This window comes from Euprymna scolopes, chromosome 25 (genome assembly GCF_053919585.1).
Source record: "Euprymna scolopes isolate OS-2025 chromosome 25, ASM5391958v1, whole genome shotgun sequence".
Lineage (NCBI taxonomy): Eukaryota > Metazoa > Mollusca > Cephalopoda > Sepiida > Sepiolidae > Euprymna > Euprymna scolopes.
This window is the reverse complement of record NC_136506.1, coordinates 49,345,173-49,370,902: the sequence shown is the minus strand read 5'-3', so window position 1 is coordinate 49,370,902 and position 25,730 is coordinate 49,345,173. Positions and strand designations below refer to the sequence as shown.

Here is a 25,730-nt window from a genome sequence, read left to right as displayed (position 1 = left end):
TGAGACAGGTCGCTGACCACATAACAGTCAGTATGAGCTTTTTTTGTACAACTTTAGCTTCGGAAATGTCGTGATGCTTCATTGGACAGTTGTACGTGGATTGGCTTTGATAAAGACTCTTATCTGATCGTTGTCAACATCCGATGGCTGACCACTACGCTCGTCATTTTCAAACTCTCGTCGCCGTCACGAAATTTCTTAAACGAACATTGTGCTGTGTATTCAGTAGTAGTCCCTGGGACAAACGCTTCGTTGATACTGCAAGCTGTTTCAGCCTAGATAGAATTGAAATAAACAAAATGTGATAATTTGTTGTTGGTTTTTTTTTTCATATTTTATTCAACGTTCTTAAAAGAAGACACACTTGTTTTAAAATGATAGTAATTTAAACGATTAGATAGAGCGAAAAACACTTTAAAATGATATATAAAGTAAAGGTAATGTAACGAAGACTTATTTGAATATCCATTATGTGAAATTAAAATTTAAAAATCCGCAAAGACTTTTTTCTCAACCTAATAAAATTTGGCTATTATAAATATGATCAGTTTAAAAAAAAACACGTGAAACTTTTTGATTAAAGAGTAAAAAGCAGCCAATAAGTTTTTAACCATGAAAATACAGCATAATATTTGTAGATAACATTCAAGCTTAGCTTTAAAACATTTATATAACGAACTTTTTAGTACAAAGGTTTTCGTAAATCGCTCCTAATCATTTAGAAAATCTCTACTACTGTTGTGCAATATTCATTTGATACAAAAATTATAATTATTGATGCGCTTTATTGCATTCAGCTGATTTATTTAGAATTAAGTATATTCATATTTTATGGGTATAGTCAGTAGCAGTAAAAGAATGCGCAGTACATTTTTTAGCTTTGAAATTGAATAAAAGAACTAAATTTGATATTTTACGGATTATAGATACTTTGACTGTCAATCTTTTCAAGATTTTTACTAGATGGTTTATCCTTGACTGGTTCAAGTTCCATTTCTTTTTATTTTATAATATGGGAACACGTAATTATAATGAGCCAACTAATCCTAGTACTGGATAAATAACCTACGCATATTTAAGTAATTACTACGTTCGTTTAAAAGGTTAGTGTTCTAGACATTGCTTCTAAATTAGCACCTCAATAAGACGCCGGATATAACTGATAAAAAAGCAGAACACCTGATACTTATTTATCTACAGAACGTTTTTATTTCGAAAGACGGTGGGAACTTAATTACAGCCATTCCAAACTGTTAACATCAGTTCAGATAGTGATGTTTATCTTAAGTAAAAATAACACTATTTTTGTGGAATTAGACTAAACTTTTATATACGTCACTTAATGCTTTCTAGTGTTTAATCCTCAAAAGAAATTATACGCTGCAGTTAATTTAGTCAACTAGATAGTTGAATCTATCTAATAAAGGATTTTAAACAAAGAATTTATCGCCATTTTATTGACAAAATTGTGAAAAACTCTCGATATAAATTATTATCGGGAGAATACAATATGTCGATTAACGAATGACCTTTAGCAAGGTGTGTCACGATTTCTGTAGTGTCCATAAAAATAAAAGTCTAAATAAAAGTAATATTTATTATATTCATCTACGACTTGAAAAAGAACTTATGTGCCTATTTCTTGGGGTCAATGTGAAATGCAATTGTCGTATAGAATTATTGATTTATTCTTTCATTCTATAAAAAGGCGACTTTCATTCTATAAAAAGGATAGTGTTAATTTCGTTAGCTGTAGTCGATCGAAATAATTCTCATAGCTCCTCAAAGACAATTATCACTAAATACAATAATATTTGGCATAAACATATTTATTATTTATCCTATAAATTTATTATTTATCCTATAAATTTATTATTTATCCTATAAATTTATTATTTATCCTATAAATTTATTATTTATCCTATAAATTTATTATTTATCCTATAAATTTATTATTTATCCTATAAATTTAAAAATTTGCCTATGAAACTCCTCTATCAGTTTTTGGTCTACAGACATGATGTTACGTTGTATCGGCAGGGATAAAACGTGTCATATATTATATAACGAGGTGGATTTGATATGATAAAACAGTTATATTGTATTGAGATGTGGGATGCGGAAAATTTTTTTTTTAATGTATTAAACGTATATGTTGTATAAGCAGGGGTTTTATATTTTATCTGTATATTCATGTACGTATAAATGCGTATATGTATATACGTCGTATCATTTAGTTGATCGTCTATTGTGTATATTTTAACATTTATGCAAATATTCTAACAGGAAACGATTAACGTGGACGTATCAAAACAGTTGTAGACAAGCAGTTCTTTTTAGCAGATGTAAATAACACAACACATACATGAATTATTTACGAACATTTATTTTCATGATCCGGCCGGCATTTTTAGAGATTACACGTTTTTCAATCTCATCTGCAATAAATGACACCGCTCCTTGCGTCATTTGAGTCGCCAGTTTTCTCTGATGTCCAGCTAACGACTCCTAGAATCTCCCCAAATCTACATTTCATCACGGGTCATTATGTGTGTCAGACCAACAGTTGATGTAACCTCAATCTAGCTATTTGTTTATGAAAACCAAATTCATGTTTACATCTATTTTTTATTTTCACATTCTTTTTGCGATTTATTATATGTCAATCATTTTTTCCAAATTAATTATTTATTTTTCTAATTATAATAATTGATCCAGTGACCCGCCGTCGCTAGAATCAACTAATAATAATAATAATAATAATAATAATAATAATAATAATAATAATAATAATAATATATTTGGCCCTGTGTGCTACAGTTTACACAGATACTACGCTATAATCACAGCCCAAAAGCTTACAACATTGCAAGGAGACTTAATATATAGGGTATTCGAACCCATGCGAAACTTCATATTTGGATTTTAGCCGAGAACAATCGGTGCAAAATTGGGAGATTTAAAGAAATGGAATTTGCCAGGTGAAGGTCGAACTATGGCATTACAAATATGCATGCGTAACGTAATAGCTATTGGTCCCTGTTTATATGTTTAGCCTTGCAGCAAACATACCTCATAGACCGGGCATTAATGTTAAAGGAAAAGTAAATCGTAATCTAAACGTTTTGGTTTCGATTCTCGGTAGTGGTGAACGAGTCAGTTTTTTTTTTAACTTTTTAAATCATAAGTATATATTGGGTCCAATATAATATAATAATATATACGAAATCTGCATCAATCAAAATATCCTATTTAAGCGTATTTAACGACCAGGCCATGCCGGGCGGCCTGCTAGCATAATACTTATTATAGTTAAATTCCAATTTTGATATATCTGCTGTCTTTTTTTTATATCGTTCATTTCTTTATTACATTTGTTATTTTAAACCCCACTCTTCCCATGTTAAATAATAATTTCGAAATAATAACGTTAATATTTCAGCGTCCCAATTGTTCTTTTGGCTTTTGTTTTCTCGTTTAAATTATCCAAATAAACAATTGTTAATATTGTCTGTTTTTTTTTTTACATCGTTCATTTCTGTATTACGTTTAAGTTATTTTAAACACCACTCTTCCCATGTTAATTAATAATTTCAGAATAATAACATTAATATTTCAATGTGCATGTCATGCGCGCATGCGCAACCGGATGTCGTAAACCGGCAAGTGGGTTACATACATCGTTACAAGGTCATTTGAGTTTTATATATATATATATATATATATATATATATATATATATATATATATATATATATATTCCGTATTCTAAATGTGTTAAATCATCACAACATCGACAGAAAAATATGCACATTTTATATTACATTAGTCATGCTGGCTGAGTGTCCAGTATTTTTGTTAAGCGGAAAGTATGATGGACGGTAAACTAATGTGTATTGTTATTAAGTTGCATATGTAAACTACCTCTGTCTGTGTTTGGTGTGTCTGTCTTAATTTTTATACAGTGAATCTCTTCCGATACGCAAGATCTCATGTGAGAGTCGAGTCAAATGATTGCATTTTTGTGGATATATATATATATATATATATATATATATATATATATATATATATATATGAGAGAGAGATAGATAGATAGAGAGGGAGAGAAAGAGATAAAGAGAAAAGAGTGTGCTAGATAAGTCGGAAAGATAGCTGCTAATGAATATTTTTTTCATTGAAACTTCGCGTGTTTAAGTCAACTTAAAGCGCTTTTGTACGCACGTGCACATATATATTTATACGTTAAAATCGGTTCATTTTTAACTATGTCTTATCCGTCTTACAGTAACCCAAACGGTAATCTCCAAAGGTTTAGAGATAAATGTTTTGGTTTCGATATTTTTTTTTAATTTTTGATTTCACTACTATATATTTAGTAGACTATAACAATCAATAGAGAATTGTCTCTCTAATAATAATTCGAAATCTACGTAAATTATAATATCATATTTAAGCGTATTTTACGATCGTGCAAAATCGAGCACCTTGCTAGTAAATTGAAATTGTGTGTGTGTGTGTGCGTGTACATTTCCCTACCAAACTGCTCTGTCAATTTTCAGGCTACGGACTCGAGATTTGACAAGGAGTAATGAAATTTGGGAAAATCTTTTTTAATTTGGCTGTTAAGAGTTTAAAGTTCAAGGATTTGACCTTTAAAATCTCTACCAAACTCCTCCGCTAATTTTATTGTGAACACATGAAATTTTATATGCAGGTTACTTGGACATGGATCTAACTTCTTAATTTCATTTGAGCCTAAAACAATAAATGTTAAGGGGTCAAAACGGGGTCAAAGTTTTATCTAATTTGACTTCTGCGGTCTCTACAGGATTACTCGGCCAATTTTTGGTCTAAAGATTTAAAATTTTACATAAAGTTTATTCAGACAAGGGGTAAGCTTTATAATCCATTTTGTCTAAAATTGCGCTGCCGAGGGGTCAAAGTTCAAAAGATTTGACCTCTGCGGTCTCTAGAAAACTATTCAGCCAATAATTGGTCTAAACATTTGCAATTTGACACAAGCGGTATTCAGACATGCAGCAAGCTTTTAAATCATTTTGTGGGCGAAAAATTGGCTGTCAATCGGTCAAAGTTGAAAAAATTGCTCTTTGCAGACTCTACCAAACTCCTCCGATAATTGTGGGTCTAAACACTTGAAATTTAAAATGTAAACTACCTGGATATGAGTCAAACTTTTAAATATATATACATATGTACATAAAGTTATGAACAGTACACAGGGCCCGAGCAAAGCTGGACTAACCTGCTAGTAAAAGAATAAATGAAGATTTTTTAAGAATAAATATTAGTTTCGTAGTAAACGTATGTGGGATATATGCGTTATGAACGCTGTTAGTGTTATAATATTCTACGTTATATGTTCTGTGCCTGGTACGTGATAGAGAACTCATGTAAATAAATCCTTATAAATTTGGAAACCGAACCGGTAGCTGGTACACACCTGAATGTACTGCCACCATCGTACATAGAAATCACTACTTCTGTTTCTCTCAACTATATACATGTTTCGAAATTAAAGTCGCCTTTAGAAGTGCAAGCTATAACTGTAAAAGGATTATAGAAAACGCAATAGACTCATATGCTTAGTTCATCAAGTTCAAAGTAGAAAGAACATAGGCTTGATTCCCATGAGTTTTTGCGGATAACAAACAAGGTCCTGAACAGATGCATGTCCTCCATCCCGACGATCATTAATGGGCCTAAAGTGATTTCGTCAGCATTTGACAAAGCCAAACTCTTTGCAAAGAGATTTGCTGTAAACTCAACCCTGTGCTATTAGGGCCATCTATCTACGGAATTTCCTATCAATACCAAAAATAATCTGAGCAACGTTCACATGCCTGTTCGTGATGTTGGAAACTTATCTATTGAAACACTTCAAAGGCCAACAACGTCCAAGCTTTTTTTAAGTCTACTCCCTCCAGCCTTGAGCACGTGGTGCAATGTTGCAAAAAGTGACTTGTTCATTTTAACGCATGGATAACCAAGCTTTTATCTTTTTACTATAAATGCTCTGATCTTCATTTATATCTGCCCCAATTGATATGAATAACTCTCGTATAAAAGAAACTCGCTGCTTTGACAAGCTCTCGAGTCTGAATTTCACTCCTGATCTGAAATGGAAGATGTATATCAAATGTGTTGCCAAAGTCGCAGGAAAAATAGTTGCGTCATTCTGCCGCTCCAGAAGATAACTCACTCACGACGCAATGATCTGACTCTATAATAGCTAGATATGTCCTAAAATTGAGTATTGTTGCTACATCTGGGCAACATTTGCTCTGAAGGCTCTCTCCTGTCTTGATAGAGTTCACAACCGGTTTCGATGACTATCAATAATTTCCCTTACTCTCTATGTTTTCCTAATTCAATACGCAAATTCCATACAAATTTATTTTCTAGAACTGCCCGCCTGTAGAACTCTGTTTTGTTTGCATGTATTCCAACTGACTCCGATATGGTTGTCTTAAGTCATATGTAAACACTTTCTTGGTGAGCTAATTTCTACCACAATTGATTACTACACTGTTGTCCCGGTTTCCTCCGTACACTCCTTAATCCTTACCCACCAGTGACCTTCAATCCGCGATGAGTGGTAACTTCCTTTATAAAAAAAGACTTATGTAATGTTTCTTTGTGTTTTGTATAACACGCAGTTTAAAAGGTCTATAGTGAAAACTAGTAGTAACGAACAAATTATTTTAACTCTTAAAGAGAAACGATTGTAAACTGGTGCATCGTTCATAAATGTATGCTATATTGAAAGAAAAAAAGCGATTTATTTAAGTGAGTCTACATTTGTAAATCTGACATTTCTTTTTCTTTTAATTTTTTTTTATAACAAATGTTTTTACTGTTGTTTGTGACAGATTTGTGTAAAGACGTCATTTTTTCTGGTCTCAATGAATCAACCAATTCTACAATATTGAAACTTCACATGTTGATTATGAGACTTATATTCAAATAAAGTAAAAATCACTTGATAACGCCATGTAAATCAAATGATAAATAATTGTTTGCGATTATCAGTTTATTTTTTAATTTTTGAATAAAGGTCGTTCAAGTGTTAAAGTAAGGTCGAATAAAGTAAAACATAAAATCGCTTAACAAAAACAAAACAATTCACTTGCATTGAAAATGTCATTAAGATACATAAATGTACAAGTTATTGAGCAGCAAAATAATTCGTGCAATTCTAAATAAATTCTAAAAAAAACGAAACAACGAAAATCAAAGTAAAGTTAACAAATAATTAATGAAATGGGTTGATTGGTATATGGTTTGAAAATAAAATTAGTAACATATTGCGATATTTTTTATTTCGGGAATTTAATCATAACGGTTTAAAAGAAGAAAATGTCAGAAGGCGTTTATTCTGGGTATAAATGATTGAACATTGTTTATACATAAAGAGAAAAGGTGGTATTTTTGTACGAAGATAATTATTGCAGAAAAATATGTTTGTAAATGAAGGCGTTTTATTGAATGGAGAAATAGAAGCCATTGATTTATACTGTTTTGCTTTGTTTTCTGTTTAATATTTGGTAATAATATTCGATTATTATAGAATATAATATGAGCTAGCCAATACAGTTATAATAGAAAGAAAGAATAATCTGTAGGGAGTGTGACGTAAAGAGTGTGACGTAAAGAGTGTGACGAGAAAATTGTCGCCCTAGAAAAGACATGATTCTATTTCCGTTTGATGAAAACCGGTCTTCTTTTTTGTGTTGTTAACTATCTACTAGTTAGTCAGTTGTGTACAAATCCAAAGAGCGATAGGAGCATTCTATCATGTCTGAAAGTGACAATGTTCAACGAGCGAGATCGGAAATAAACCACTGTACTACTCATGCTCTCTACCGATCCAAGTTATGACAACAAGGTCACCGACCGCACCCTGAAAATGCAAATCCGGACGTTTAAACTCTTGAAGGAACAGCTCAACGCATTGAAAAACCAACGGTTTCGGTCTTTTGCTTTCCAGTGAGGCCAACGGCATGCCATCTCACATATTCGAAGGCGAATGGTGCAATCAGGTGGCCGCTCATAGCTTCTGGGCGTGGCAGCAGGGCTCGGCACCAGTCCACAAGTCCAAAGAGACCTAGGCTTGATTTCAGAAGGGGTTTTACGACTTTGTTCCTTTCTCACATTGGCCCTCCTCCTCCCCAGACTTGAACCCGCTTGACTACTTCGTTTGGTCATACGTCGAGAACATCACTAACATGACCTCCCACAACACTAAAACTAACCTAATCGCTGCCATCTGCCATGTATGTGCAGAGCACCTGTTGGCGCTTTTAAAAAAGGAATGCTCCTAATTCCAGATCCGTATTGAGGCGGTGATTGAGGATGAAGGCGGCTACATTGAATAGATGTCAGCTTTACTGCATTATTAAGTAACCTGAATTTTTTTTTCAATAAAAGTTTTTTAATAAAGTTGCATGGTTTTTTAAGGCGACAAAGTTGTCGACCCTGTATTTAGTTAGTGAAGGTATTAATGTTGAAATACAATGGCTCGGAATTTTTTTTTTTTTTCAAAAATGAAAAATCATATGTATATATATATATATATATATATATATATATATATATATATATATATATGATTTTTCATTTTTGAAAAAAAAAATCCCGAGCCATTGTGTATATATATATATATATATATATATATATATATATATATATATATATATATATATATATATATATATATATATTTAGAGAGAGAGAGAGAGAGATTGTTTTCTTTGAAAATTATATGTTATTCTGTGTGATATATGTACTTGTGTCTGTCCCTGGTTTGAAACCTTATTATAGTCATCTCTAATTTGTCAGCACCTTGCGGAGATTTTAAAAAGAAAAAAAAATTATAAATTATGAAAACACAGAATAGAAACATTTTCACGTATGTGCACGGTGTATTTTTCTACAAGTCTTTCTGAAAATATCCGTTTTTACAAGGAGTTTCTATTTATTCTTTGGGACGTTTTGGGAATGTTTTTACGTTTATGTTAATTTAAATATTTATTTCTTAATATATTTTGATAGCGGTATTAACTTAACGAGCCTGTCACGTTATTCTATTTCCCAAGGTATATTCGGTTTTCCTATGCAAGCATCTGATATTACTCGTACAATTACACAACATTATAAGTGCTTCATTATATTCTACTGCTTTTCTTTCTAAATTTCAGATCGAATGCTTGGCCTTGTATCTTATCCATCGATATTTTCAATGTACAACTTATTTTTGGATGTTCTGTGAAGGATTCCATCTTCATCAACTGATGGTTAATTCCTTCCGACCGCCAAGACGTACCTACATTTATCATGCTTTTGCCTGGGGTAAGTAGAAATGCATCCTTAACAGTACGAATATATCGTGCGTATGTGTCTTTTTGCCATTTAGTTTTATCTGTCGTATTTACCAAACACAACATAAGCTTTTAAAAATATTTGTCACTTGATTTTTTGCATGATTATTGTTATAAGTTTTCCGGCTTCACAAACTTGATTACTTTTCTGTGCCACGTGTTTTCGCCGACTTTTTCTTAAATCAAGAGATCCATGCATAGTTTAATTCTAGATTTCTATTGAGATGTTACTTATCCGAATTTGTTTAAGATATTTTACCTGATGCGTTACTTAGAAACAGTGTTTTTCATAGACTCACTTGACTTCTTAAATTGACATATTAACTCAATTTAAAATGGAATTCTTCTGTAGTTTGTATTTAGTTTATACAAAATAAAAAACAAACAATCGTAAACATCGTAAAAATATTCTTATATCCGATTAAGGAATAATATAAATAAATAATATTCCACCAAAAATTGATAAACAGGACAATATTTCCACGAGTTTTCTCACTTTTTGTTTGTTATGCCTTCATGTACTTAGTCTAAGATAAATATACGATATCTTAAAGTATATTTATTACATATAAACGATAAATATAAGATATATCAAATTGTATTTATTACACATAAACGGTAAATATACGATAACTTAAAGTATATTTATTACATATAAACGATAAATATAAGATATATCAAATTGTATTTATTACACATAAACGATAAATTGTATTCAAAACAGAGCTTATCTGCATTCACCACCAAAGAATTTGTTTATTTAAGGTAAATTTCACTTTTTCCAACGTACGATCATTTTCAAATATAGACAAATTTGACATGAAATTGTACATTCAAGGCGCCACTATTTTAGTGCCATTTAAGCAATATACTAGTAAAATATTTTAAGAATTAAATGTTAAAATGTGCTTGTCTAACGGTATGTGAATTTCTTCCAAATTATTTTATTAGCGTGTTTAGATTCTTATGGTCTACTTAGTTGTTCTGTAATGAATTGTAATTGCATGTCATCAGGCGTGGTGTAAATGGAAATAAAACATATATGCTTTTATCAATTTTTTTGAAATATACATCTGTTTATATTATTTGAATTATTCACATTATTCTATTATATTAAGTGTTATTTTCAGAAAATTTCTACCGATGTAACTTCCGCTCTTCTTCGGATTTATTTATTGAATTCGAGATATCTGAACAGAATTTCGAACAGAACGCTTTATTTTATCTAAGAGGATAGCATGATCTCGTTCCGTCAGTCATGACTTGGTAAACGTTATAACTGATTTACCCTTGCAATCTTAGTATCGCCTGCACTGACGAAAGTATGATACAAATTACGATATGAATAATAATATATGTATAAAATGTTCAGAAACATAATATATATTTTTATTTGATTAAAACATTATATTTATATATATATATTTATGCACACAAAACACACGCATATATATATACATATATATATATATACATATATATAGAGAGAGGGGGAGAGAGAAAGAGAGAGGAAGAACTTGAATGGTTACTAGACGATATCCTTGAGTGTCTAAGGTATTTCTGTATAGGGCTTTGTTAGAACAACCTGACATGAGGATACTTTTTTCTAGAAGTAAACCCTGACCAAATATTAAAAATTACATAGTATTCGCAGCACAAATACGAACCCCTTTTATGGCTAACCCACTTTAGCTTTTACAAAGATGATGCACCTTCTCCAACTGATGTTACCACAAGTAATAGTACGAAGTTGGATACTCCACCAGACTAGATAAATTCTTGTCCTGGAAATCAGTAAGACCAAGGGACCAAAATTAAAGACATACTAAAACATGTAAAAATAGTTAATTGTGAAGAGGAAAATTATGTTCAGTTTCTTTACTAACTCAATGTTTCAGAGATAAAGGACGTAAATTGAATATTCTATGTATATAGAGTTCAAATGTTAGCTGCAAGTAATGAGCCCCTTGATTTTTGAAAACTTCGACTGAAGTAAAATATAACAATATATATATATATATATATATATATATATATATATATATACATAAATTTCAAGTTGAAATATGACTACTGTTATATATCAGTATGTATGTATAGCAAATTAAAATAAAGTTTTATTTTTCCTCGCATACATTATTGATTGCATTACTTCATCATTACTTGTTTTTACGAACGTTTGCACCATGAAGAGCGAAATTCTAAAAGTATAGGAAGTAAAATTGTTACATGAGATTCAAATGTTAGAGCATGAGAACATTATTCAATTCTAGTATCGTCTATTCTCACGATATCATACTTTTATATTTGCAGATAGGTAAATACCGACAGACGAATATTTTGAAAACGCATTTTTTTCTAGAAATGTTCCTGGCGATATAACGTGTTAATAAGTTAGGACAATGAAAGTAATCTAACATTAATGAAATATCATTGTTACTTTAGTTTGCGCTGAACATTTGATTTTAATTACGTAGCTATTAAAAAGTAACATCTTCCTTTAGTATGATTTCATTTTTTATCAAATTTTAATTTGCTCCAACTTACATGTATGCAGTACATGTATCAGCAATTTGTATCAACTATGAACAGTGACAACCAAATTGGATTGTTTTTCATTTTCGCAATAGAACCTGTCTTTTAATATCTACCAAAAAATCAGGTAATTATCAAATCAATATAAAATGTTCACCGATTAATAAGTAAAGAATGCGCTTTATATGGGCATAACTTTTTTTTCATATTTGTTGTATAAATATATTTGGGGAGACTTCATGCTCCCCTCTTCATTTGTCCCTTGGTAGGCTCCTTCAGGTCCAAGTGATCCACTGAGCACACTCTCCTTTTATGGTAGGAGGGTGAACGAGTGTAGAAAAACAAAACAAAAAAATTCACAGGGCACACTTTTAAATCTTTAAAAATAAATTAAAAATGTAATTTTAGAATGTGTAAACTTTCCATGTGCCAGTACATAAAGAATGCTTTAAAGAATTGATACAAAAATATAATTAAAACAAGGTGTGAAAAATATAAGCATTAATTTTATCTACGGATTACGGTTTTGTGTTTTTGTTTTTTCAAGATACGCTAGCCTGTTATGGTTTACAAAAAGTTATCTCCCTGTTTGACAATAAACTATAACTATGAAGACATAGATGATGGTTGGGACATTCCAACAAGTTGTATCCCCCAGAGGGTTACAAAAAACAGCCATTTTAAGGCCATCAAATTCTAATGAAAATCTTTGTCAACTTGATTTATGCAATAAAGAATTGGGGAAAATACAGTATGATCTAGTTTATGAAAAAAAAAAGTGTGGCTCATTGATTATTATTTATTAGAAAATAAGAAAGGAAAATGATTTTAATCATGAAATTATAAACTGAATAAAAGTGATATTGAAACCGAAAAATATAATTTTGCTAGGTATGTAGATATATAGATATATAAATATATTCAATAAAAAAATTAGCTCTGTAATAATAAACGTAGTATATATATATATATATATATATATATATATATATATATATATATATATGCATCGAAATATATTAACGCGTATTTTACGACAGGGTAATGCCGAACTGGCCCCTCCGGTAGTATTGAATGAAATTTCGTTTCAGTATTGTTGTCTTTTTCAATGCATTTTATAATGTAATCTAGTACTTCATTATCGATAGTCAGGCCTTCGACATATTTTGTTTGCTTACCACATTCACGCGTCACTTTTCAGTAAACATACTTAATTTTCCGAGGTTGTGGTCTAACACTTACGCCAGAGTATACTAGATAAGAATAGATACGATAATTTTGTTTCGATGAATGACCTCGGAGAATAGAATCCTCAAACCACATATTTCTCAAAGTGACATTGTTATATAGAGACACATCCAGTCGGTACACTGTGCTAGATGAGATGGCACGCAAATGATTGAAACCATATTAAAAGTCCTTTAATTGGCCTAAGTAGGGTGTTTGCAAGCTATCAAAGGAAGGAATAATGTGCGCATGCGCGAAAATCTCCAAACTTTATCTCACGTTCAAACCAGCTAAGAATCCCATCGCACCATACATTCAGTCTTAAAAAGTTTTCAATCTAATAACTGAACAAACGAAAACGAAGAAACTAAAAGCATAAAGTATTGTTGTGCTTTTATGAGAATTGAACAACAGCAACAACAACAACAACAACAACAACAACAACAATACTCCAAACTTACAAGAAACATTAAAATAAGTAACAATCCATTTCACCTACTATGACATGTTTTCTAATAAAATATGTTATATAAAAAACAACGATATGAGCATAAAACGGTGCACCATAATTATGAAATGGTCGTCAAATTTGGTGACACTCTGGGCTATCAAATATTGTAGATTTTCCCTTGGCTACATAATCTCTGATTGTCGATCATGCTGCCGTAAAATTCAAACACGATTTGTTATTCGACATAAAAATAAACAAAATACTTCAGGTTATTCAAACGCAGAGCCAATAAAAATATGTGACGCCACATACTACAAAAACAAATTCAAGATAGACATCGTAAAATAGAAGGAACCGTAAACGAAATCTCACATTCATACATAAAATATATTTAATAGGTGCTTATGTTTTTCACTGCTTTAATAACAAGTGCGTGCAGTGCTATTGACTTGAGATATGGAACATAACACATGAGAATTGATACGAATTTACGTGCAAAATAGTATTTATTTGTAGAATTTGTACATTTAAATGTGAAACAAGTATATACACGAAAGTTATATATATATATATATATATAAATATATAAATATAAAGACGAAACGTTGATGAACGCATAACTTTGTTTCTCTTTATATATATACTTATATATATATATATACATATATATATATATATATATATATATATATATATATATATATATATTGAGAGAGGTGCAAGAATGTGTATATCAACTTTGTGAAAATATATAACAAGTGAATTAATATTTTTGATGTAGAAAAGAAAGTAATAAATTATTGATTTTGTGTACTTTTTAGCGCTAGCCAGTCTATTTTCCGAATAGTATAATCAATATTCTTCAGTGATATTGTTACAATTCACTTATTGAAAAAGAATTTGTTCGCTTTTTTTGTAGATTATCATCTATCAAAAAAAGTATAGAAAATTTCTTACTCTATTGCTGATGAAAGAAAGCTCAATAAAATGCACGAGAGAAGAACGGATGTAGATGAATCTAAGACAATCGCAGAATCGTTGGAAAATGACCTCCAGGTTGTAATGGAATGTGGCCGCAAATGTATGGTAACATTTAATGCTAGTAAGACTATGCTGCTCTGATTTTACACTTATAAGACACCTGTTCAACCATCGATATCAATGGCAGATAACACCTTACCTGAGAATTCTTCCTTCAAACTCCTCGACCTAACAGTTGTGAGCAATATGAACCGGAAAAATACATTAAGGACATTGCAAAGACATTGCTAAGACATTGAAGACATTGCAAAGAATATATATTTTTTTTTATTACATTTTCACCCCAAACAAGGCAAATTGCCACTTTGGTTTAGGGGGCTACTATCAGGGGCAACAACTACTGGGGTACTATGTAGGGATTTGGGCAGCAAGGTATTGGTTCACGTTACACTTGAACTTCTGCACGTCAGTACTGTTGGGGAAGCAGGGACCTGGAATGGAATTCCAGAGTCTAGCGGTTCTGGGGAAGAAACTATTGGAGTAAAAAGATCTTTTACATCTAGGGATCTCTACAGTGTGGGGGTGGGATTTAGCAGCCTGTCGGGTTTGTCGAGGGTGCTCACGTCGTGGGGGCACAAATGATTGCAGTTCGTCAGAGCATTCACCACTAAAATATTTGTAGAAAAGGCAGAGGGATGCAACATTTCGTCGATGGGACAGAGGCTGAAGCTTAGATGCCAGTTCAGGGCCTATCAGGTTTGCGACTCTCTTTTGAACCTTGTCAAAGAGCGAGAGACTAGTAGCAGATGCACCAGCCCAGATGTGGCAGCAATACTCCATACATGGGCGAATGGTGGCCTTATAGAGGTACAGGATACTTTCGGGTGTTAGTTGTTTTCTAGCACGGTAGAGAGAGCCCACCTTTCTTGCAGCGGCCCTGGCAATGCCTTCAATGTAATTGTTCCAACTCATGTTTCCTGTGAACGTTAGGCCAAGGAGTTTGAAAAATGGACTCTCAGATAAAGAGTCGTTGGCCATTGCTATGGGTGGTAGAGAGGGTTTCTTGTAATTATTGAATGAAACTAGTTTAGTCTTGGCAGCATTGAACGCGACCAACCACTTTTGTCCCCATTCCACTACAGATTGGAGGTCTTCCCCTAGTGTTTCTGCCATTTCTTTAGAAATGTGTTCATTCGTCTTCCTGTCGTGCCTGCCATAGAGTGTAGTGTCATCAGCATATATACCCATCTCAGAGGCAATGTTGTCGGGGAGGTCATTTATGAATATCAGGAACAATAGAGGTCCAAGGATAGAACCCTGGGGCACCCCCGCATTTATATCATATTGTTTAGATGTACGACCGTCGAGGACAACCTGGATTTTTCTCTTATCTAAGAAGGATTTAATTATGTTAAGTATTCTACCAGTGATACCCTATGATCTGATTTTACTGAGGAGACCCTCATGTCATACCCTGTCAAAAGCCTTAGATATATCTAGAGCTACCGCTCTGCCCTCCCCCGCTTTGTCCAGTGAATGGTATATACATTCAGAGATCACAGTTAGGATGTCTGCGGTGGAACGGGCTTGTCTAAATCCATATTGTTTGTCAGTCAGTAGTTTAGCATCTGTAAGATGATGGACTAGAGCATGGTTAATTATGGTCTCAAATATTTTGGCAAAAAGTGGGAGGAGGCTAATGGGGCGATAATTTGGTTCCTCTATCAAGCTGGACGCTATCTATATTGCATCTTTGTGCCTATTTTACAAATATTTTAATGAAGTGTAGTCTGATGACCTCATTGCACTTGTGCTCCCTTGATCTATATATGCCCGAGCACCCCTTCACTGTCGGGGTCCTTCAATGCTAGAAATAGTTTCTTTCCTTGAACCGATAGACTTGGAATTCACCTTCCGCTGCCCGGTTCCCTTTCTGTACTGATATACAGAAGTTTAAATGTAACATAAACCAACGTCTTGTTTATCTTTCCTAGACATGGTCCTAAATATTAGCTCCTTACTTTAAAGTGGCGATATGCCTTTTAGGGATAAACTTTAACATATAACATAAGAGAAAAATTTTGAAGAGCGATAAACCAGCACGAAAAAAGATTTACTTTAACCTTTGTAAGCCATTCTGACTAATTTTACTCTGTTGCTATAAATATCACAAGGAAACCTTTTAGTCTCTGTAGACATTTAGGCACCAGATTTTGAGTAAGGACTAGGAATATATATATATATATATATATATATATATATATATATATATATATATATATATATATATATATATAATTAAAAGGAGATTAGAATAATAGTCTAAAGAGCTAAGTGTATTTTAATGTAATAGTGAAATTACTAGTTTAATTAAAATACAGGAAATGCTCGTTGTAATTTAGATATATAATAAGCTCGATAGTTAAATGTCCTAGAGCTAATTCAATATTAAGTAATGTGATTTATAATTTAAAAATTTTAAAAAATTTTAAAATTTAAAAATCAAAATTTAATTAAATTAAAAATCAGTTTCATAAGAAGGAACAACAACAAAGTCAATTATCTGCCTTACTTTTAATGCTAGGTTTATTTTTGGTGTCTTTTCAATTCAATAGAAATCATCCTAAATTTGCTGATGAGGAGACCGTGCTTACCAAAAAAACTATGTATAATTGTTCTACGTGACTTCATGTATACCACAAATAAAAAGCACGGATTTCCGAAACGATCGTACAGATAATTGACTTTGTTGCTGTTCCTTCTTATAAAACTGATTTTTAATTTAATTAAATTTTGATTTTTAAATTTTAAAAATTTTTTAAATTTTTAAATTATAAATCACATTACTTAATATATATATATATATATATATATATATATATATATATATATATATATATATATATATATATACTAGCTGTACCCTGCCACGCGCTGTTGTGGCTCAATTTGGGGTAATGGAAAAATTTAATAAAAAGAGGAAATACACGTCTTTTTCAACATAATTTTCAAACAAAATAAATGTCTGTTTATTTTGTAATAATGCATTGTTTTCGGTTTTAAACGTATATAATACGTATTTATTCACACTCAACCAGCGCTTCTAAGGAACAAGAAAGCTTAACGTGAATCCCGCGTGACCTAACGCACCGTTCCAAGATTAAAAAAAAAACTTCCGCAAAAACAACAAACGGACCTTTACTTTCTGATTATCTGCCCCAGCAACAAGATGGCAAAAAAACAACTTCGGTTTTGTATTACTATGCACATAGATTCGAAAAAGTTGTCAAAAAATATATATATGACAAATACTGTTAGAAACTCACTTAATATGTTACCGTGACATAGGCTGACGTATATTCTGTGGGTTTCTAACAGTATTTTGTATATTTTTTTATTTTTAACTCATTTTCTTAATCTTGCCTTATTTAACAGAGTCGGGTGGCATTTTAAATTTTCCAATACATCGGTAAACTCTGTATGTTTTTCGAGATGAATAAACATGTTACATTAAATAAAAACACTAAAAAAGTATCCAGTTAGGTAGAAAAGTAACTTATTTTGCCTTTGATAACATTTGTTTGTTATATATTTGTTTTTGACAATTTTTCGAATCTTTGCGTATAGTAATACACACCCAAAAACGTTTCCTTAAAAAAAAACTTTAATCTAACATTTTATGGTAAAAAAGCAAAAACAAAGCATTAATCGACTGACATATACGATCGGACCCCTATTGCAATGTTGAACGCGCCCTCCATTTCTTTTATTTATTTATTTTTTTTTCAAGTTTCACGATGTATTTTTATAATTTCACGATATATTTTTTATAATAAATTGTTAGTTGAAAGCACAGAATAGTTACAAAACACCTTCCCCTCTCCATGGTAAGAATGGTAAGAACGGGTGAGAAAAACGGTATTATTTCAGCACGTTACCAAAATCCATATGTACCGTAGATTTTCTACGAAAAAACCTGTATTAATAATTTTGTCAAGAAAATGTTGGGTTTTTTTTACAACAAAGATGGTTTTGTTAAGGTTCTTAAACTTTTATACGTTTCGATTCAATACTATATATGTGCCTAAGTCAAAACGCGGATTCCATGAACAAAGCTTCTTTCTTAGAACTGCACGCCTGTGGAACTCTGTTCCGTCTGCCTGCTTCCCACCGGACTACAGCTTGGATGTCTTCAAGTCCAACGTTAACAAGTTCCTGGTGAACCGCCCCCTTAAGTAAACACTTCATCAGATCTCCACACTAACGTAATGTACTTGCAATAACCCTTATCCCTGAGTGGCTTCCGAGCCTTGATAAGTGGTGATCACTGTGTAAAAAAAAAATACGCATCTTCTGGTGAGCAATTTTTTTCAGCACAGTAACGTATGTGCTTTAGTACAAAAAAATCGACCGGCAAAGCGCAAAATTGTAAAAAAAATAATGGGGGGGGGGCAAGATGCGTAAAAATAACAACAAAAACAACTATAATGAAATGCATGTTATCAAAAGTTCTTAAATAAAAAATAACAGTATGGCAAAATCCACTTCCAACATTGACATTAGACTCGTGTACGTCAGGCCATTAATCTTCTTTCGAAAAAAACAACTTTGTACCAATAAGGAAACGATAAATATCGCGTCTTCAGCTTTTGGAATTCCGCCAATGACCGCTCTTCTTATGCCAGTATTTGCTGCTGTATAACGTGTACGTCTTTTGCCTATAACAAAGGATTTCACTCGAAAAAGTTTTTTTTTTTATGTATATTAACATTTTTCTGTTTTAAGTATATAAAAACACGCTTGAATTAGCTAAAAATGCTGTCGCAAAATGTTAAGAAAAACGGGCCTGTATTGTTCTAGTTTATTTAAGTCGAACAACCCAAGTTTAATTTATATATATATATGTATATATATCTATATATATATACATATATATATATATATATATATGTATATATATATATATATATATATATATATAATATAAAGCTGAATGTGGGTGTGTGTATGTGTGTGTATGTGTGTGGTCACGAATAGGCTCCTATATGGTTGACTATTTTAAAAAACTGATTACATATATTGATAGATGTATCGAGACACAGGAATGGGTATGTTTGATCTGGCAGAACAGTGGTTCATTAAAATTGTGGGGGGTGCGTACGCGCCTGGTCCACAAAGTATGGAAATTAAAAATTTTAAAATAAAAAAAAACGTTTACGAGTTTTTTTGATATAGATGTACATAATACTTTGATAAGTATGTTTTAACTTAAATAGGGATGGTATAATAAAATTGTGGGGGGCCTGCGTTCGCGCCTGGTTTCCATAGAATGGAAATAGGCACAAACTTTAATAAATTCTTTTCATATCTATCTGCGTAAGTATACTTTGATAATAATGTTTCAGTTTGAAGAAATATTGTAAAATAAAATTATGGGGTGTTCATTCGCGCCTGACCTCCATTGAATGGAAATATGTCATAAAGTTTAACAAGGTTTTTTAATATAGATTCACAGAATATTGTGATAAGTGTTTCAGTGTGAAAAGGTATTGTATAATAAATTATGGAGTTTATCTATTTTATTTTTACTTTCATCATATTTTGCTTTGGTTTTGATACCCCCAAATTCAACCCATATTTACAACCCTTCCTTTTCATAACCTATCATACTTTCATAAATCAAAGTCCATTTTCTGTAGGCTGTTTTTGAACCCAGTCAACGACAGGTACTTTTGTTAGTATATATATATATATATATATATATATATATATATATATATATATATATATAGATAGATAGATAGATAGATAGATAGATAGATAGATTATGATACATATATATATAAATATATATATATATATACACTAGCAGGACCCGTTAAACGGCGTTGCTCAGTGGTAGCATGCACCCACCCCCCGCCGCATAAAAATTTCAAATACGGCTGTTGTTTTAAATTACTAAGGTCTGTACTGCTAAAATAGCCTAATCAGTTGTTTTATTTTTTCGACGTGTCATAATAATATGTACCGCCGACGCTCGCCACAGCTTTAACCCCCCCCCGCCCCGTATGTAATACTTATTAAGTGTAATTTAATATTATCAGCCTAACTTTTTTACTATTTAAAAGGAGAAGCTTTAAATAAACTGGTAATTATTTTTTACAAATTTTTTACAGCATACACAAATCATGTAAATGCAAGATAAAAATCATTCCTATGTCGTGATGTTTTTACAGCCGTAGACATACCCATGTTTAAGACATCTAGGAAAAAATATGCATCCTCCACATTGGTCATGCATTTTTTTGTACTGCGCTATTTGTAAATAGTGTTCCCAGGTTAAATTCTACTTTCACACTAATTTTTTTAATATTCGCAAAAAACAAATTCCCATCCTGAAGGTTAAAATGGCTTTGTAAATAAAAACAATATTATTTCAGCACGGTACCAAAAATACATAAGTCCCCAAAATTGTACTTTGTATTGTTCAACGCTTTTAATATGGAAAAAAAAAACATTTACTCCTTGTCAAACTTTAGCACTTCTGCAGTTTTAAGTTTTTCTATGATTCTAGGTGAGCAACGCCCGTCGTACGACGGAAACTGCCGGATTATACCAATTGAGCAAAAAGAAACGCGAACGAACATACGTTATTAATAGTAAGAAAAACAAAAGTGAAGGAATGATTTTTATAGCAAAAAAGAAAGAACAGAGTATAATTGTGCCAAGGTATTATAACAAACCCCAGCCTTCCCATGTTAAGAACGGCTTTCGGAACCCGTTCTTAACCCAGGGAGGTTTGGGTGTTTATTTCGAAAGCCGTTATTAACATGGAGATGTTGGGTGCGTTTATACTATGCTTGGACAGATCGTATGTAAAATACACAAATAACTTTGCATACACATACAAAACCCAAAACATGACAACCTCACATGTGCAATAATAACGGATTCAATTATGCTCATGTAAATTATTGAAACATTTTTAATAAAAGAACAAAACCAAAGTAAACGATTGTTTTATCCAGTGTGCCCATGATAATATTTTAGTAAAAGCGAATTACTATATTGTTATATGTCTTACAAAAAATAAAATATAATTATGAATCCTTTCTTATGAGTGTCTGTCATTGTAACTGCAGTCAATAAATAATGAAATGTAAACAAATAAATAAATCAGTAAATAAATAAGTAAAAGAAAACTCCGACAAATAGTACACGAGCCAAATTTCATTTCGTCATAAAAACAACTTTCTACAGGAAAAAAATCTTGTTATTACATTTCTATCTAGCGACTAAACATATAATTATACATGAAAAACGATGTTTAGTAATTTTTTATAATTCAACACCGGAGCTGACGTCGATGTATTCGAGTATAAAACAAAACTATTTTTTACTACATGTCCGTATTGCGTACCGCTGACTAAAGAATTAAATTGAATGAAGTTTATTGTTACAAGAATGTTTATACATTTATCTAGCGACTAAACAAAAAAATGTATTTGAAAAAACACGTTTAGTATTTTTAAAAAATCCAAATTATGCAATGGGGATGAAGTTGTTTTTTTTTTAAATAAACGAAACTTCATCCCCGTTGCATAAATTTGATTTCTTTTTTATACTAAACGTGTTTTTTTTTCATATATATATATATATATATATATATATATATATATATATTAATGCTTAATCGCTAGACAATTGTATAAACGTTCTTGTGAAAAAAACCTTTATTCAATGTTATTATTTAAAAACACAATTTAATCAAAGCAAAGTTAGTTGTGTTTAAGAAAAACAGCCAGCTTCATCATTGTTTAATAATTTTGATTTTTAACGCTAGGTAAATGTATAAACATTCTTGAAAAAATAAATTTTAATCAAATTTACTCTTTTTTACAATCGAAAAAATTGACTTGAGGTCCGTTAAAAAATAAAAACGGCTTATTTCTCTCTGTCTCTCTCACTCCCACTCTCTAGTATCTCTCTATCTGTAACTTTTCATCCCTCCGAGTGACTGTAAATACTGGTAATGATGTGTCTCGGCAATGATTTATGGCTTGTGAGTGTAATATCTTCACAAATAAATAATGTAAGTTAAGTGTTTCTAAGAGTAACAAATCAGTGAATAATAAATAAAACGATATATTATTGTGCACGTACCGAAAATGGCGGCGTGTTTAATAGTTGGTAACTGTTCGTTTATGTGATGCAATAACCGAATGTTGGAATTGTAGAATGAATACTTCTCATCCAATTAGCGGTGCCGGATATTTTAAGGGAGAAATCATTATTTGTGTCGACTGTAAGGTGTAAGAGTATGCGTTGTGTATGTAATCTTTAGTCAGTTAATGATCGTTAACACCCAGGGAAAAGTAGAAAAAAGTATAACAGAACTCGGTGTAGAATAGTGTCGTAAGAGTTGTGGGTAAAGTGAGGGTGAAATCTTAGCTACTTCCTCTTTCGGTCAGAACGATAATGGTCATGCGCTCCTGGGACTAAATGTAATTTTTTAATATTACGAAATGATCTGTGTATTATTGTGGTCTATAGCTAGATAACGCAATGGCTAATGACGTAAACGTAGTGTTTTTTGATGTGGCATCTGTCGTTGTTAACCTAAGGTAGTTTCGTCCAGAGGGGAAAAAGTGCGTCTTCTTTATTACTAGCATTTCAGTCAGGCGTTGCCCGGGTGTTTGGAGGTGTATGTTTAGCAAAAAAAAGTGGTAGTAAGAGGAATGATCGAACCCTTACGGTGAAGGAGGAAAAGAACAGGAAAAACGTGACGTCTTTGCTGTTACGACCACCGTCAAAACGGGAGTGGCGTAGGTTTTAATTAAGGCTAGACAATCGAAAAGAGGGGATGACTTTCGAAAATATTGGAAAAAAGCGACCCCTACCCGTAGAAAAGTGCCCAGTTCAGGGTGAAGAAATTAATGTTTTTAGCCAATTTTTCGGTATTTGTCGTCTGAAGGGTCGCGCTTCAAACTGTACTGATCTTGTGAAAATCCGCCGCCTCTGTCGAAAGTTTTAGGCAGATATGCACACATACATACATACATACATACATTTATATATTGATAGCTCAAATTTACGAACCAAACCGATTAAAAAGCTTGTCTACTCTTTAGGTAAAATTTCCAGAAATTGTCTGAGTAATTTGGTAGACAGAAGCGGTCAAATTGTTTTTAAATTTGATCCCTATTATGACCCCTTAACATTTATTGTTTTGGGCTCAAACTAAGTTATTAAGTTAGATCCATGTCCGAAAACGAGTTACAAAGATTTTCCCAAATCTCAGTACCCTGTATATCAAATTTCGAGTATGTAGACTTAAAATTGACAGAGTTATTGCGTAGGGAAATGTACACAGACACACAGACATAGACACAGACAGCCAGCCAGACACGTTCAGTTTTATAGATATATAGATAGATATACAAGAAAAAAGATATATATAATATGCTAGACGGGTGATCCGACGTTTCCCGGGATTAAATGATGATCAACGAATATTTCACACTCCCATATTTTTATTGGCATCGAAATCGATAAAATAGCCCATTTTCAATTAAATCGTACAGTTTTGATGAAAGGCAAAATGGATATCTCTTGACTATTAAAGAAGGAACAGTCGACATCGGTCGTGGGGAAGGTAACCTACACAAAATAGAAAATGACATGAGGTCGGAAGAGAGATCCTATATATATAAAAAATTAAAACTTAAGAAATAAATAAATAAGAAACAGGAGTCAGTTTGTAAATGGCTTACCAAAAGGAAAAAAATTGTTCAAAACTTATTCCACAGAAAATAAACATAAGGTGTCTGAGAGCGGAAGAAAAGCATAATGTAAACCTTTACTGGCAAACTCTCTGTAGAGAGTATTGGAAATCTTGAGAAAACATGTTGTCACTCAAATTTCAGATAAACAACGACTTTTATCGGCGAGTATTCTATGTAAAATGCTGAATAAAGAAACTGAGGTGGGGGCACTGAATATTTGTGGATGCTTGCTGTCACCGCTAGTTTTTCTAAGTGAGCGATCATTATTAAATACTCATGTGAGAATTCCTATCGATTAAATGATATCAACAAGAACGTTTAAATATAACTTTAGTTCTTATTAAATAAAAATGTGTTGGCACTTTTTCAATATTTTCTCGAAGCAAACAAATTCCAGGTTGCGTTATTAAATGTAATCAGCAATTCCCGTTTCCTGTTCGATAAAAAGTCATTGAAATTTATGATTAACTCTGAAGAGATATTTTGTGAACTAACACATTGAAAAGATTTTAAAATAGGATGAATAAATCGCCCTAGAAGTTTACTTCTCCTCAACGCGGAGTTCTTTATAAAGAGATTTTTTTCAAGAAATATAAAATGAAATGCTAAAAGTTTCTAAATGTTAAATAAGCAAGATTTCGGCAGTGGATAACATATAACACGGCTTTTTACGAGATATGCATTTTTATCCAAATTTGAAATAAAAATTTCTTTCCTAATATGTGATTTTCTAGTGAGTAGGTTAGAAAGGATTTTGTTGATAAATATTATTTCGATATAATTTGCAAACAACGTAGTAAGATATGTGTGTCCGTCCAGCAATTTAATTGAAAAACTCTTCCACACATCCGCCTCTGGCAACATCTGTGCTGTCCGTGATACATATAGTTTCACTCCTACTAGTTCTCGGAATTGCTAGTCAAAGTTGAATTTTCTCATGCGGCAAACTATATTCGTTATTAACATTTTGCTTGACCCCGTGCATCAATCCTCACCCTAACCCTAACCCTAACCCTAACCCTCACTCTAACCTCCATATTCCCATGTACGTTTTGGATTACACTTGAAGTCCTCTCAGCGCATACAATGTATTACACAAAGAAAAACACAATTATTGAAAAGTAGCTAAAATAGTGAACCTTCAGAAATATATTAGTATATAACATCATTTATTAGTTGATGCATTTTTTTTAATGATACAAGTTTTTGGCTTATAACTAGGGCCATGACAACAGAATATTCTTATACTCCCGAGTATATATCCGACACGGTTAGACACAGTTAATAAACCAAGATCACATCACTCTATATAAAAGCATATAAGATATCAACAGATACATATTCGATAGT

General features: G+C 32.0%; 1 protein-coding gene across 10 annotated transcripts in view; it reads left to right on the top strand.

Annotated features, from left to right (window-relative positions):
* Positions 1-25,730, top strand: part of LOC145247346 (calcitonin gene-related peptide type 1 receptor-like) — a 987,580-nt gene that overhangs the window by 800,915 nt on the left and 160,935 nt on the right. For all 10 annotated transcript variants that reach the window (XR_013863250.1, XR_013863251.1, XR_013863249.1 and 7 more), the window contains one exon: positions 9,222-9,372. Coding sequence is in view for 7 of the 10 variants with exons in the window: in XM_080109020.1 (XP_079965146.1) it covers positions 9,222-9,372 (151 nt within the window). In the remaining 3 variants the exon portion in view is untranslated. The remainder of the gene's footprint in view (positions 1-9,221; positions 9,373-25,730) is intronic.